This window comes from Melospiza melodia, chromosome 31 (assembly GCF_035770615.1).
Source record: "Melospiza melodia melodia isolate bMelMel2 chromosome 31, bMelMel2.pri, whole genome shotgun sequence".
In the NCBI taxonomy this organism is placed as follows: Eukaryota; Metazoa; Chordata; class Aves; order Passeriformes; family Passerellidae; genus Melospiza; species Melospiza melodia.
The window spans coordinates 389,084-405,076 of NC_086224.1; the positions used below are offsets into that span (position 1 = coordinate 389,084).

Below are 15,993 nucleotides of genomic sequence, written 5' to 3' on the forward strand. Positions count from 1 at the left end.
ATCCGCGGTGTACCCGCGGTGTCACGGGGCGGTGGCAGCTCTGTCACGTGTCCCCGGCGGCCCCAGCGCAGTCGGGCCCAGCCCAGGAAGGGGAAGTTGGGGTTTGGGCCTATTTGGGGACTCTGGGGGTGCCACCGAGGCGCCACCGAGGTGCCACCATGGCCCTGCCCTCGGTGTACGGGGACAAGCTGGCCGAGAAGCTGACGCTGCTCAACGAGCGCGGCCGGGGGGTCCTCGTCAGGGTTTACAACCTCAAAAAGGTCTGGGGAGGGGTCCTGGGGGTCCCCAAACCCCCCCCGGCCATGGGGAGCAGCTGAGGGGATTGGGGGGAGTGAGGGATGGGGGGATTTGAGGGATTTGGGGAGGGGGCACAGCCCAGGAGGGGATTTAGGGGGGATTTCAGGGGGGTCCTGGGCAGGGAGGGGCTTGGGCAGGGGGGGGTTTGGGGGGTCCCAGCCTTGAGGGGGGAATTTGGGGGGTTCTGAGGAGGCGGGGACCTGAGTTTTGGGGGGATTTTGGGGGGTCCCAGCCCTAAGGAGGAATTTGGGGGTTTCCAACCTGGGGAAGGTTGGGGTAGGGTGGGGTTTGGGGGGGGTCCCAGCCCGGGGGGGGGTTTGGGGGGGGATATTATGGGGAGGGGGTCTCAGTTTTGGGCTTTTTTGGGGGTGTCCCAGCCCAGGGAGGGATTTTGGGGTCATTTTCGGGGGGTTCTGACCCGGGGGTCCCCCAGACGTGCTCGGACCCCCCGCACGCGGCCGGCCTTCCTCGGGGACAAGGCCATGGAGGCCTCGGCCAAGTTCATCCTGAAGAAATTCCCGCACCTGGACGTGCGCAGCAGCACCGTGAGCCGCTGTCCCTGTGTCCCCATTGTCACCGTGTCCCCACCCCCTGTGTCCCCCCTGTCCTCACTATCCCTGTGTTCTCATTGTCACCACCCCTGTGTCACCACCCCCCTTGTTCCCACCTCTGTGTCCCCACTGTCCACGTGTCCCCATTGTCACCGTGTCCCCACCCCTGTGTCCCCGCTGTCCCCACTATCCCCGTGTTCTCACTGTCCCCACCCCCCCTGTCCCCCTGTGTCCTCTGTGTCCTCTGTGTCCCAGTGTCCCCACTCCTGGGTTCCCATTGTCCCCGTGTCTCCACTGTCCCCGCCCGTGTCCCCGTGTCCCCACGGTCACTGTCACCGCTGTCCCTGTGTCCCCACCCCCCGTGGGATGTGCCACCCCCCCCCTTGCGTGTCCCCTCTGTCACCCATCCCTGGGTGTCCCCCTTGTGTCACCCCCACCCTGTGTGTCCCCAGTGTCACCTCACCCTGGGTGTCCCCTTTTCTCACCCCTCCCTGCTGTCCCTGGGTGTCACCCACCCTGCTGTCCCCGGGGTCACTGCCACCCCTCTGTCCCCTGTGTCACCCACACCGCTGTCCCCGTTTGTCACTGCCACCCCTCTGTCCCCGTGTGTCACCCACCCTGCTGTCCCCTGTGTCACCCACACCGCTGTCCCCGTGTGTCACCCACACCGCTGTCCCCGTGTGTCACTGCCACCCCTCTGTCCCTGTGTGTCACCCACACCGCTGTCCCCGTGTGTCACTGCCACCCCTCTGTCCCCGTGTGTCACCCCACACCGCTGTCCCCGTGTGTCACCCACCCCCTCTCTCCCCTGTGTCACCCACCCCCTCTGTCCCCTGTGTGTCACCCACCCCTCTGTCCCCGTGTGTCACCCACCCCTCTGTCCCCTGTGTCACCCACCCCTCTGTCCCCCTGTGTCACCCACCCCTCTGTCCCCTGTGTCACCCACACCGCTGTCCCCGCCGTGTCCCCGCAGCAGCACCTGGGCCCGGTGCACAGGGACAGAGGGGACATCGTGCGGGCGCTGGCCCCGTTCTACCAAACCTTCCTGGACGTGCTGGAGTTCCGGGTGAGCCGGAGGGGACACGGGGGACAGAGGGGACACTGGGGACACTGGAGGACATGGGGGACACAGGGGGTAGGGGGACAAAGGGGACACGGGGGACAGAGGGGACACTGGGGACACTGGAGGACATGGGGGACACAGGGGATGGGGGGACAAAGGGGACACGGGAGACAGAGGGGTCACGGTGAACGCAGGGGGACAGAGGAACATGGGGGACGTGTGGGACACTGGGGACATCAGGGGACACAGGGGACAGGAACATGGTGGACATAGGGGATAGGGGGACACCGGGGACAAAGGGGACATGGGGGGACACAGGGGGACACAAGGAATAGGGGGACATGGGGGGACACAGGGGAGAGGGGACACAGGGACAGAGGGGACAGAGGGAACACTGGGGGGACGCAGGGGACAAAGGGGATGGGAGGGACAAAGTTGACACAGGGGACAGGGGGACACGGGGGACAGAAGGGTCCCTCGGAGCCAGGAGGACGGAGGGGACATGGGGGATGGAGGGAGTCCCTCGGGGCTGGGGACACAGGGGACACAGGGGACACAGGGGACAGGAGGGACAGAGGGGACACGGGTGTCCCTCAGGGCCGGTGACACAGCAGTGACACGCCACGCTGTCCCCTTGTCCCCAGGACCACGTCTACGAGCTGCTCAACACCATCGACGCCAGCCAGTGCTTCTTCGACATCGTGAGTGCCACCCCGAGCGCCACCCTGCTCCGTCCCCGCTGTCCCCGCGCCCTGACGCTGTCCCCTCCCCTGCAGCACATCAACTACGACCTCACCAAGGGCTACCTGGACCTGGTTGTCACCTACGTGTCCCTGGTGCTGCTGCTGGCGCGCGCCGAGGAGCGGCGCCTGCTGCTGGGGCTCTACCAGTGCGCGCACGAGATGAGCCACGGCGCCAGGTGCCACCGCTGTCCCCAGGGCCACCCTGCTGTCCCCAGGGCCACCCTGCTGTCCCCCACACTGTCCCCCAGGGCCACCCTGCTGTCCCCAGGGCCACCCTGCTGTCCCACACTGTCCCCAGGGCCACCCTGCTGTCCCCAGGGCTGTGTCCCCACCGGGGCTGTCCCCAGGGCTGTGTCCTCACTGGGGCTGTCCCAACGCTGTCCCCAGGGCCACCTGCTGTCCTCAGAGCCACCCTGCTGTGCCCTGGGCTGTGTCCCCACTCCTGCTGTCCCCCAGGGCCACCTTGTTGTCCCCGCACTGTCCCCCAGGGACACCCTGCTGTCCCCAGGGCCGTGTGTCCACCGGGGCTGTCCCCACACTGTCCCCAGTGCCCTTCCTGCTGTCCCCAGGGCCACCCCCACTGACCCCATGCTGTCCCCAGGGCCGTGTCCCAAGCCCAGGGTTGTCCCCAGTGTGTCCCCACGTCTGTGGCCTCGTTGGGGTTGTCCTGGGGTTGTCCCCACTGTGTCCCCAGTGCTGGGGCTGGCCCTGGGGCTGTCCCCAATGTGTCCCCAACACCAGGGTCGACTCTGGGGTGGTCCCCAGCGTGTCCCAAACTTGTGCCCAGTGCCAGAACCGGCCCCAGGGTTGTCCCCAACGTGTCCCCAGTGCGTCCCCGACACTGGAACCAGCCCAGGGGCTGTCCCCAACGTATCCCCAATGCCAGAACCAGCCCTGGCACTGTCCCCAGTGTGTTCCCAATGTGTCCCCAATGTGTCCTCAACACTGGAACCGGCCCCAGGGCTGTCCCCAACGTGTCCCCAGCATGTCCCCAACACCAGAACCGGCCCCGGGGCTGTCCCCAACGTGTCCCCCACCGTGTCCCCGCAGCGAGCCCAGCTTCCCCCGGCTGGCGCAGATGGTGCTGGAGTACGAGCACCCCCTGAAGAAGCTGCCCGAGGAGTTCGGGCCCCACACCAAGGTGGGTCGGGGGTCCCCGTCCCCAGCACGGCCGTGTCCCCAGCAGCGACATCTCCCGGCAGTGCCACCCCTGGTGCCCGGCCGGTGTCCCCACTGTGCCCCCGCTGTCCCCGCTGTCCCCGGGCGGTGTCTCCGGTGTGCCCGGCGGTGTCCCCACTGTGCCCCCGCTGTCCCTGGTGTCCCCGGGCGGTGTCCCCACTGTGTCCCCGCTGTCCCCAGGCCGTGAGCAGCGCGCTGCTGTCCCTGCGGGCCCCGTTCCTGCGGCGCTGCCGGGACGCGGAGCTGTGGCGCCAGGAGCAGCTGCTGTCCCTGCTGGGACCCGCGGGGGACATGCTGAGCCCGGTGACCAGTGACAGCGTGAGTGACACCCGTGGGGACATGGGGACAGGCTGAGCCCGGTCACCAGTGACAGTGTGAGTGACACCTGTGGGGACCTGGGGACATGGGGACATGGGGACAGACTGAGCCCGGTGACCAGTGACAGCGTGAGTGACATGGGGACATGGGGACAGGCTGAGCCCGGTGACCAGTGACAGTGTGAGTGACACCCGTGGGGACCTGGGGACATGGGGACATGGGGACAGACTGAGCCCGGTGACCAGTGACAGCGTGAGTGACATGGGGACATGGGGACAGGCTGAGCCCAGTCACCTCTGACAGTGTGAGTGACACCTGTGGGGACATGGGGACATGGGGACAGGCTGAGCCCAGTCACCTCTGACAGTGTGAGTGACATGGGGACATGGGGACACGGGGACATGGGGACGTGCTGAGCCTGGCCGTCAGTGACAGGGTGAGTGACACGGGGACGGGGCTATGGTGGCACGGGGACACAGGCGCTGGGGGCTCAGGGCACGGTGACGCGGTGGCACTGCTGTCCCCAGATGGCCTGTGAGTACCTGTCCCTGGAGGTGATGGAGCGCTGGATCATCCGTGAGTGCTGCCACCGCCTCCGTGTCCCCAACCCCTCCTGGCAGTGTCCCCAACCCCTAGTGACCATTTTGGGGTCCCTGGTGTCCCTGTCATGGGGCTGTCCCCATTTTGGTGTCCCTGTCCCCGTTTCGGTGTCCCTGTCCCCGTTTTGGGGGTCCCTGTCCCCGTTTCGGTGTCCCCCTGACCCCGTGTCCCCCCCAGTGGGGTCCCTGGTGTGCCTGGGTGCCCTGGCTGTCCCTGTTTGGGGGTCCCTGGTGTCCCTGTCCCCATTTTGGTGTCCCTGACCCTGTCCCCCCCCAGCGGGGTCCCTGGTGTCCCTGTCCTGGGGCTGTCCCCGTTTTGGTGTCCCTGTCCCCGTTTTGGGGTCCCTGTCCCCGTTTTGGTGTCCCTGTTCCCGTTTGGGTGTCCCTGTCCCCGTTTTGGTGTCCCTGTCCCCGTTTTGGGGTCCCTGGTGTCCCTGTCCCTGTTTTGGGGTCCCGGGTGTCCCTGTCCCCATTTCGGTGTCCCCCTGACCCCGTGTCCCCCCCAGTGGGGTTCCTGGCGTGCCCGGGTGCCCTGGCTGTCCCCGTTTTGGGGTCCCTGGTGTCCCTGTCCTGGGGCTGTCCCCGTTTTGGTGTCCCTGTCTCCGTTTTGGTGTCCCTGTCCCCGTTTTGGGGTCCCTGGTGTCCCTGTCCCCGTTTCTGGGTCCCTGTCCCCGTTTTGGTGTCCCTGTCCCTGTTTTGGGGTCCCGGGTGTCCCTGTCCCCGTTTCGGTGTCCCCCTGACCCCGTGTCCCCCCCAGTGGGGTTCCTGGCATGCCCGGGCGCCCTGGGCACCCCCCCGTGCCAGGAGCTGTGGCGCCAGGCCCTGCGCGGGTCCCTCTTTGTGCCCCTGGTGCGCGACGAGGCCGTGGCCGTGCACAGGGTGACCGAGGAGCTGCTGGGGGGGCTCAAGGGGTGAGCGCGGGCACACGGGGGGTGGCACTGCCAGGGGTGGCACTGCCAGGGGTGGCACTGCCAGGGTGGCACTGCCAGGGGTGGCACTGCCAGGGGTGGCACTGCCAGGGTGGCACTGCCAGGGTGGCACTGCCTGGGGTGGGGACACGGGGGTGGCACTGCCAGGGGTGGCACTGCCTGGGGTGGGGACACGGGGGGGGACACTGCGGGTGGCACTGCCAGGGGTGGCACTGCCAGGGGGGTGGGGACACTGCGGGTGGCACTGCCTGGGGGGTGGCACTGCCAGGGAGGGATGGGGACACCGGGGGTGGCACTGCCAGGCCAGAGAGAGCATGGGGACACTGCAGGTGGCACTGCTGGGGAGATGGGGACACTGCGGGTGGCACTGCCAGGGGGTGGAGAAGATGGGGGACAACGGGAGGTGGCACTGCCCGGGGGGAAGGGGACACTGAGTGACACTGCCAGGGGCGGACGGGGACACTGCGAGTGACAGTGCCCAGGGCGAGGGTGCACTGCCCGGGGGGGGGTAACGATGGGGGACACCAGGGGTGGCGCTGCCCGGGCAGGGGGTGCACAGCCGGTGCCAGGGCCTGGGGGCTTCACTGGAGACACTGCGGGTGCCAGGGTGGGGCTGGGGGGTGTTCGGGGGGATTTGGGGGTGCCAGGGGGGGTACCAGGGGGGCTGGGTGGCGTCCGGGCCTGGCACGGGGCGGTGCCAGCTCCAGGTGCCCCTCGCCAGGTACGGGAAGCGCGTGGCCGACGTCAAGGAGTGCCGGGAGCACGCGGCGGCGCACAGGTGCGGGTTTGGGGGGGTCCCGGGGGGTTTGGGGGGTCCTGGGGTCTTTGGGGGGCTGGGGGGGTTTGGGGCCATGGGAGATCCCAGAGCACCCCAAACCCGGGGGGTTCCGGGGGGTTTGGGGGGTCCTGGGGGGGTTTGGGGGTCCCGGGGGGTTTGGGACCATGGGAGATCCCAGAGCACCCCAAACCCGGGGGGTTCCTGGGGATTTGGGGGTCCCGGGGGGTCTCGGGCCATGGGCACCCAGAGCACCCCAAACCCGAGGGGTTCCTGGGGGGTTTGGGGGGTCCTGGGGGGGTTTGGGGCCATGGGCACCCAGAGCACCCCAAACCCGAGGGTTCCTGGGGGGTTTGGGGGGTCCTGGGGGTTTGGGGTCCCTGAGGGTGTCCCGGGGGGTTTGGGGCCATGGGAGATCCCAGAGCACCCCAAACACCCGAGGGGTTCCTGGGGGGGGTCTCTCCCCGGTTTCACCCACATCGCCCCCTTTGCCCTTCGCTGTCCCCTGGGGGTGTCTGGGGGGGTCTCCGGGGTGACCCCGGCCGTGACCCCCCCCCTTGTCCCCATCCTCACCCCTCCTTGTCCCCATCCTCACCCCCCGTCCCCATCCTGACGCCCCCAAATCCCCTCAACCCTTCCCCATCCCCATGAGACCACCCCTGATTCCTGTGCTGGCTCCTGTCCCTCCTTGTGTCCCCTCCTGTCCCCCCCCCGGGTCCCCCCGACCCCAGAGACCCCCGGGGACCCCCAAACCCCCCCAAAGCCCCCCAAATTCCCCCTGTGCCCCCCAGCCCGGCGCTGCACCGGGGCCGCCGCTCGTTCCTGCGCGGGGCCGTGCGGGAGCTGGCGGCGCTGCTGGAGGATCAGCCCGGCCTGCTCGGACCCAAGGTGCGGATTTGGGGGATTTTGGGGGATTTTGGGGAATTTGGGGGGTTTATGGGGGATTTGGGGGGATTTTGGGGGGTTTATGGGGATTTGGGGGGATTTTGGGGGGGTTTATGGGGGATTTGGGGGGTTTATGGGGGATTTGGGGCGATTTGGGGGGATTTTGGGGGGATTTGGGGGGATTTATGGGGGATTTGGGGGAATATTGGGGAGTTTATGGGGGATTTGGGGAGATTTTGCGGGGATTTGAGGAAGTTTTGGGGATTTTGAGGGGACATTTGTGAGATTTTGGGGGGTTTTGGGGGCGGATTTCAGAGATTTAGAGGGGATTCGGGGAGATTTTGGGGGGATTTGGGGGGAATTTCAAGGGATTTGAGAGATTTTGGGGGGCATTTGAGACATTTGGGGGGATTTTGGGGAATTTTGGGAGCGTTTGAGGAAATTTGGGGGTGTTTTTGAGGGATTTTGGGGGGATTTGAGGAAATTTTGGGGGGATTTTGGGAAAGATTTTTGGGGGGCTTAGGGGGATTTTGAGATATTTGGGAGTGGATTTGGGGAGATTTTGGGTGCATTTTGGGAAAGATTTTGGGGGATTTAAGGGGGATTTTGAGGGGGATTTGAGGAAATTTTCGGGGCATTTTGGGAGGTTTTGGGGGATTTTGGGAGACTTAGGGGAGATTTTGGGGACACCCGAGAGATTTTGGGGGATTTTGAGGTGCGTTTGTGAGATTTTGGGTGCATTTGGGAAATTTTTTGAGGGATTTGAGAGGTTTTGGGGGGATTCGGGGAGATTTTGGGGGGATTCAGGGAGATTTTGGGGAGGATTTTGGGGGAGGATTTGGGAGCTTTTGGGTGGGGTTTTGAGGGGCGTTTGAGAGAGAATTTTGGGGCGTTTCAGAGACTTTGGGGCTTTTGTGAGATTTTGGAGGATTTTAAGAGATTTTGGGGGATTCGCGAAGATTTTGGGGAGATTTGGGAGGGGAATTTCGGGAGATTTTGGGGGGGGATTCTGGGAGGTTTTGGGGGAAATTTCGGGAGATTTTGGGGGGGATTCTGGGAGGTTTTGGGACGCATTTGGGAGATTTTGGGGGGTCCCGACCCCCTTGCCGCCCCCCTCAGGCCCTGCTGGTGTTCGTGGCGCTGTCGCTGTGTCGCGACGAGGTGAGCTGGCTGTCGCGACATGCCGAGCACGTGACCAAGAGCAAGAACCCCGAGGACTTCAGCGACAGGTGGGGACCGGGAGGGGACCCCCGGATTTGGGGGGGGTTCAGCGATTTTTGGGGTGTTCGGGGGGCACTGGGTGGATTTTTTTTTGGGGGGGGGGGGGTTCCTTGTGGGTTTCTGAGGACGTTCAGAGGTTTTTTTGGGGGGGGTTCGAGAGTTTTGGGTGGGTTCAGGAATTTTGGGGCGTTTGGGGGGGCACTGGCTGGGTTCAGGAATTTTGGGGGCACTGGGTGGATTTTGGGGGGGTCCTTGTGGGGTTCTGAGGACGTTGAGAGGATTTGGGTGTGTTCAGGAGTTTCGGGTGTTTTCAGAAGTTTTGGGGTGATTTGGGGGGGTTCGGGATTTTTGGGTGGGTTCGGGGGTCACTGGGGGGGGGGGTTCGAGGGGGTTCAGGGTGGGGCTCTGAGGATGTCCAGAGATTTTGGGGGTGTTCGGGAGATTTGGGTGGGTTCGGGGGGCACTGGGGGGGTTCAGGAGATTTGGGTGGGTTCGGGGGGCACTGGGGGGGTTCAGGAGTTCCGGGCTCACTCGGGGGGTCCCTGCTGCCCCCCGGGGGGGTTTCGGGGGGTCTCTCTGACCGCCCCCCGCCCCGGCGCAGCCGCCTGGCGGAGCTGCTGTTCGCGCTGGAGCAGCTGCGGGCCCTGGTGCGGCGGCACCTGCGGCTCCTGCGCCGCTACCACCGGCACTACCTGGCCCGCTTCGACGCCCTCGTGCTCAGCGACGTCATCCAGGTACCCCTGGAGGGTCCCCTGAGCCCCCCTGAGCCCCCTGGGGGTCCCCTGAGCCCCCCTGAGCCCCCTGAGCCCCGCTGTGCCCGCAGAACCTCTCGGTGTGCCCCGAGGAGGAGTCGGTGATCCTCTCGTCCTTCGTCAGCTCCCTCTCGGCTCTGGCGGCCAAGGAAGGTGCGGGTTTGTCCCATCCCGGCCCGCATTGTCCCCTCACCGTGTGGCCGGTGTCACCCCAGCTCGGTGTCCCCCTTGTCCCGGGAGCTCTGGGACAATCCCGGGCGCCGGTCCCCTGTGGTGGCACTGCCACCCCCAGCCCTGTCCCCGTGTCCCCTCTGTCCCCGCAGTGGATGAGCAGGAGCAGTTCGACTTCACCGCGCTGCACCTGGACTGGTTCCGGCTCCAGGTGCTGGCACTGTCCCTGTCCCCATGTCCCCATGTCCCCATGTCCCCATGTCCCTGTCCCTGTCCCAGTCTCCACCCTTGTCCCCATCCCCGTGCCAATCCCATTCCTCCCCTGTCCCTGCTGCTCCCAAACTTGTCCCCCTGTCCCTGTCCCCACCATTGTCCCCATGTCCCTGCTGTCCCCATGTCCCCTGAGCCCGATCCTGTCCCTGCTGTCCCTTCCCCTGTCCCCATCTTTGTCCCCCTGACCCTGATGCTGTCCCCATGGCTGTCCCCATGTCCCCGTCCCTGTCCCCATGGCTGTCCCCTGGCTGTCCCCATGTCCCTGTCCCTGTCCCCATGGCTGTCCCCTGGCTGTCCCCATGTCCCCGTCCCTGTCCCCATGGCTGTCCCCTGGCTGTCCCCATGTCCCTGTCCCTGTCCCCATGGCTGTCCCCTGGCTGTCCCAGGCCTACACGAGCGTGGCCAAGGCCGCGCTGCCGCTGAGCTCCAACGCTGACGTTGGCCGTGCCATGAGCCTGGTGGTGTTCCACACGCGCCTGCTGGACCGGCCCGAGGAGCTGCTGGACGAGACCTCCGACCTGTCCCACCTCTGGTGAGCCCCTGTCCCTGTCCCCGTCTCCGTCCCTGTCCCCATCCCTGTCCCCATCCCTGTCCCCTCCTGTCCCCAGTTTCTATCCCCGTCCCCTGGAGCGGATGTTCTCAGTGTCCTCTGTCCCCATCCCTGTCCCCATCCCTGTCCCTGACCCTGCTGGCCCTGTCCCTGTCCCTGTCCCCCTCTGTGTCCCTGTCCCCAGTTTCTATCCCCGTCCCCTGGAGCGGATGTTCTCAGTGTCCCCTGTCCCCATCCCGGTCCCCTCCTGTCCCTGCTGACCCTGTCCCTGTCCCCATCTGTGTCCCTGTCCCCAGCTTCTACCCCCAACCCCTGGAGCGGATGTTCTCAGTGTCCCCTGACCCTGCTGGCCCTGTCCCTGTCCCTGCTGACCCTGTCCCTGTCCCCCTCTGTGTCCCTGTCCCCATCTGTGTCCCTGTCCCCAGTTTCTACCCCCGTCCCCTGGAGCGGATGTTCTCGGTGTCCCCTGTCCCCATCCCTGTCCCTGCTGACCCTGTCCCTGTCCCCATCCCTGTCCCCTCCTGTCCCCAGTTTCTACCCCCGTCCCCTGGAGCGGATGTTCTCAGTGTCCCCTGACCCTGCTGGCCCTGTCCCTGTCCCCATCTGTGTCCCTGTCCCCAGTTTCTACCCCGTCCCCTGGAGCGGATGTTCTCAGTGTCCCCTGACCCTGCTGGCCCTGTCCCTGTCCCTGCTGACCCTGTCCCCCTCTGTGTCCCTGTCCCCATCCCTGTCCCCTCCTGTCCCCAGTTTCTACCCCCGTCCCCTGGAGCGGATGTTCTCAGTGTCCCCTGACCCTGCTGACCCTGTCCCTGTCCCCCTCTGTGTCCCTGTCCCCATCTGTGTCCCTGTCCCCAGTTTCTACCCCCGTCCCCTGGAGCGCATGTTCGCGCAGACGCTGGACGAGCCGTCCATGCTGCGTTTCGCCATCGCCTTCCCCCTGCTCTGCGCCCACTTCTCGCGCTGCCAGCACCCCATGTGCCCCGAGGAGGTGGGTGACACCTGGGGGGGGGGTTTGGGGGGTCCCCCAGCCCCGTCCCCAGCTCTGAGGGGCGCCCTGTCCCCCCAGTACCCCCAGCTGGAGGCGGCGGCGCTGGGGCTGTGCCACAAGTTCCTGGAGGAGCTGGCGCGGGTGGGCAGCGGCTGCGTCCTGGACGCCTGCGCCGAGCAGCACAACCTGAGCCAGCAGGTCTGGGGGGTCTGGGGGTCTGGGGGGTCTGGGGGCGTCTGGGACCTCTGGGGGGCTCGGGGGAGTCCGGGCGGTCTGGGACTTTGAGAGGAATTGGTGACCCTTGGGGCCTTCAGGACCTTTGGGGTCTTGGTGGCCTTTGGGGTCTCCAGGACCTTTGGGGTCTCCAGGACTTTTGGGGGTTTCAGGACCTTTAAGGTCTAAGTGGACTTTGGGGGGTCGTCAGGACCTTTGGGATCTTGGTGGCCTTTGAGATCTCCAGGACCTTTGGGGTCTCCAGGACTTTTGGGGTTTCAGGATCTTTGGGGTCTTGGTGGACTTTGGGGGCTCCAGGACCTTTAGGGACTCCAGAACCTCTGGAGGCTCCAGCACCTTTGGGGGTTCACTGGCCTTTGGGGCCCCCACACCTTCAGGATCCCTCTGCCTTTTGGGGTGTCCACCACCTCGAGGTCTCCATCAGCTTGAGGATCTCTGTGGCCTTTGGGGTCTTCAGAACCTCTGGGGTCTCTGTGGCCATCAGGCTCTCCATGGCCTCTCTGTCCCTTTGTCCCCATGTCCCCACCAAACCCTCGGGATGGGGAAGTTCCTCCATGGGGGCCGAACCTGGTGGGACATCCCCTGACCCAGCCCTTGGGGATGGTGGCCCGTGGCCATGGTGGCGCCGTTTGGGGTGTCCCCATGACCCTGTCCCCATGTCCCCATGTCTCCATGACCCTGTCCCCATGTCCCCACGCCCCTGTCCCCGCCCCGCAGCTCCTCCCAAGCACTGTGCAGCCACCATCAGCAGAGCCCGCGTCAAGAAAACCCCGAAGCAGCCGCCCCGCAAGGGGGACCCCCAAAGGGACAAACCGGGGACAGAGAGCCACCGGCGGGACCGGACCCTGACCACCAAGTGAGCGCCACCGGGGGAGGGACTGTCCCCACGGGGTCACGGTTCTGGGGACTTTGGTGGTCTCCAGAACCTCTGGGGGCTCAGTGCCTTTGGGGGCTTCAGAACCTCTGGGGGCTCAGTGGATTTGGGGGGCTTCAGGACCTTTGGGCTCTTGGTGGTCTTGGTGGCCTTTGGGGTCTCCAGGACCTTTGGGCTCTTGGTGGCCTTTGGGCTCTTGGTGGCCTCTGGGGTCTTCAGGAGCTCACCTGAAGCCACCAGAGCTTGGGTGTGGCGTGGGGACATTGTGTGATTGTCCCGACGGGGTCCCACCGTGATTGTCCCCATGGATTGTCCCCACGGGGTCACACCATGACTGTCCCCCAGCATGGACAAGCTGCACCTGACCCTGGCCGAGCTGTCCCTGAGCCTCAACCACGTCCCCAACTTCACCGTCTTCGGGCACACGGTGACACCGGCCGAGTACCTGAGCAGCCACCTGGAGGCGCGCCTGACCAAGTGGGGACACGTGGGGCTGAGGGGGACACGTGGGGCCAAGGGGACATGCAGGGCTGAGGGGACACGCTGGGGACACGCTGTGGACATGCTGGGGACACGTGGGGCCAAGGAGACACATGGGGCTGTGGGGGCACGCTGGGGACATGCTGTGGACATGCTGGGGACATGCAGGGCCGAGGGGACACGGGCGGCTGAGGGGACACGCTGGGGACACACAGGGCCAAGGGGACATGGGGGGCTGAGGGGACACGCTGGGGCCATGCTGGGGCCATGCTGGGGACACGTGGGGCTGAGGGGACATGTAGGGCTGAGGGGGCAACGTGGGGCTGAGGGGACGCATTGGGGACACACGGGACTGAGGGGACACACTTTGAACACGCCGCAGACATGCCGGGGACATGTGGGACCGAGGGGACACACTGGGGACATGTAGGGCCAAGGGGACACGCCAGGGACAAGCTGGGCACACACTGGGGACATGTAGGGCCAAGGGGACACGCGGGGTTGATGAGGCACGCTGGGGACACACGGGGCCGAGGGGACACGCTGAGGACACACCGGGGACACGCAGGGCCGAGGTGACACCCTGCGCGTCCCTCACGGTCCCCATGTCCCCGCAGGGCCATCGTGGCCATGGCCGGGTACAGCCAGGCCTCGCAGGAGGTGGCGCGGCCCTCGGAGGTGCTGGCGGGGCTGGGCGCCTACATGGGGCTGGTGCAGCGCCTGGGACACCTGGTGGCCCTGGACACGGCGCGGCTGCTGCGGACGGTGCTGCTGCAGCAGAGCCACCCCCGCGACGGCAGTGGGCAGCCCACGCTGACCGCCATCTACACCAACTGGTCAGTGACACCGTGGAGGGGACATGGGGACAGCGTCACCCATAGGGGCTGGGGACATGGGACAGGGTGGCAGGGTCACTGTGGGACAGGCAGCCCACGCTGACCGCCATCTACACCGACTGGTCAGTGACACCGTGGGGACATGGGGACAGCGTCACCCATAGGGGCTGGGGACATGGGGAGAGGGTGGCAGGGTCACTGTGGGACAGGCAGCGGGCAGCCCACGCTGACCGTCATCTACACCGACTGGTCAGTGACACCATGGAGGGGACATGGGGACAGCCGTAAAGCGCGACTGTCGTAAAATGTGCCGTAAAGCGCAACTGTCATAAAAGGTGCCATAAAGCGCGACTGTTGTAAAAGGTGCTGTAAAGCGCTACTGACGTAAATACTGCCGTAAAGCGCGACTGTCGTAAAAGGTGCCAACGGAGACATGGGGACAGGGTCACTGTGACCACCATCTACACCGACTGGTCAGTGACACCGTGGGGACATGGGGACATGGGGACATGGGACAGGCAGTGAGCAGCCCACGCTGACCGCCATCTACACCGACTGGTCAGCGACACCAAGGGCTGGGGACATGGGGACAGCGTCACCCATAGGGGCTGGGGACATGGGGACAGGGTGGCGGCAGCACGGATACGGGTGGAATTGCCGTGGGTGACCTTGCCATGGCTGACATTGCTGTGGGTGACAGTGCCATAGGTGACACTCCCGTAGGTGACACTGCCCAGGGTGACACTGCCGTAGGTGACAGGTGACAGTGCCGCAGGTGACAGCGGTGTCCCCACAGGTACCTGGAGGCGCTGCTGCGCCAGGCCAGCACCGGGGCCGTGCTCCTGTCCCCGGCCCTCCAGGCCTTCACCACGGTGCCCCGCGAGGAGCAGCCCCCGTTCAGCGCCGCCGAGTTCTCCGACGTCTCAGGTGGGCTGGGGGTCTTGGAGGGGTGGCTGTCACCTCCTGTCCCCCCTAGTGGTCCCTCTACTCTTGTCCCCACCTGTCCCCTCTGCAGAGATGCGGGCGCTGGCCGAGCTCATCGGGCCCTACGGGATGAGGTTCCTGAGCGAGAACCTGATGTGGCACGTGGGGTCCCAGGTGGCAGAGCTGAAGGTACGGGGACAGGGACAGGGGACAGGGGCTGGGGGACAGGGGACGGGGACAGGGACAGGGGCTGGCGACAGGGACAGGTGACACATCCTAGTGCCACCCCAACCCTGTACCTGCCTGCCAATTGGAATGGTGGGAGATGTCAGGTCCCCCAATGTCCCCAGTGTCCCCAATGTCCCCAGTGTCCCCAGTATCCCCAATGTCCCCAATGTCCCCCAATGTCCCCAGTGTCCCCAGTATCCCAATGTCCCCAGCATCCCCAGTGTCCCCAATGTCCCAGTGTCCCAGTATCCCCAATGTCCCCAGTATCCCCAATGTCCCCAATGTCCCCAGTGTCCCCCAGTGTCCTCAGTGTCCCCAGTATCCCCAATGACCCCCCAGTGTCCCGAGTGTCCCCAGTGTCCCCAGTGTCCCCAATGTCCCCAGCATCCCCAATGTCCCCCAATGTCCCCCAGTGTCCCAGTATCCCCAGTGTCCCCAATGTCCCCAGTGTCCCCAGTGTCCCAGTATCCCCAGTGTCCCAGTGTCCCAATGTCCCCCAGTGTCCCAGTATCCCCAATGTCCCCCAGTGTCCCCAGCATCCTCAGTGTCCCCAGTGTCCCCAGTGTCCCCCAGTGTCCCCAGCATCCCCAATGTCCCCCAGTGTCCCCCAGTGTCCTCAGTGTCCCCAGTATCCCCAATGACCCCCAGTGTCCCGAGTGTCCCCAGTGTCCCCAGTGTCCCCAATGTCCCCAGCATCCCCAATGTCCCCCAATGTCCCCCAGTGTCCCAGTATCCCCAGTGTCCCCAATGTCCCCAGTGTCCCCAGTGTCCCAGTATCCCCAGTGTCCCAGTGTCCCAATGTCCCCCAGTGTCCCAGTGTCCCAATGTCCCCCAGTGTCCCCAGCATCCTCAGTGTCCCCAGTGTCCCCCAGTGTCCCCAGTGTCCCCAGCATCCCCAATGTCCCCCAGTGTCCCCCAGTGTCCTCAGTGTCCCCAGTATCCCCAATGACCCCCAGTGTCCCGAGTGTCCCCAGTGTCCCCAGTGTCCCCAGCATCCCCAGTGTCCCCAGTGGTGTCCCCATTGTCCCCGCAGAAGCTGGTGGTGGAGAACATGGACACGCTGGTGCAGCTGCGCTGCTGCCGGGCTGAGCAGAGGCCGGCGCTGCTGCCCCGCCTGAGCTGA

The 15,993-nt window shown here is 65.8% G+C and overlaps 1 protein-coding gene across 1 annotated transcript; it reads left to right on the plus strand.

Annotated features, from left to right (window-relative positions):
- Positions 1-96: 96 nt before the first annotated feature.
- On the plus strand, positions 97-15,993 carry NCKAP1L (NCK associated protein 1 like). The gene is given in 25 exon segments (XM_063179201.1): positions 97-260; positions 731-742; positions 744-842; positions 1,822-1,914; positions 2,556-2,612; positions 2,688-2,830; positions 3,705-3,795; positions 4,014-4,151; positions 4,679-4,727; positions 5,508-5,661; positions 6,401-6,457; positions 7,246-7,342; positions 8,459-8,568; positions 9,162-9,294; positions 9,384-9,465; positions 9,636-9,694; positions 10,143-10,288; positions 11,162-11,294; positions 11,373-11,497; positions 12,250-12,384; positions 12,748-12,879; positions 13,500-13,718; positions 14,515-14,645; positions 14,734-14,831; positions 15,904-15,993. Coding segments are annotated over 25 exon segments (2,685 nt in total). The 5' UTR covers positions 97-158.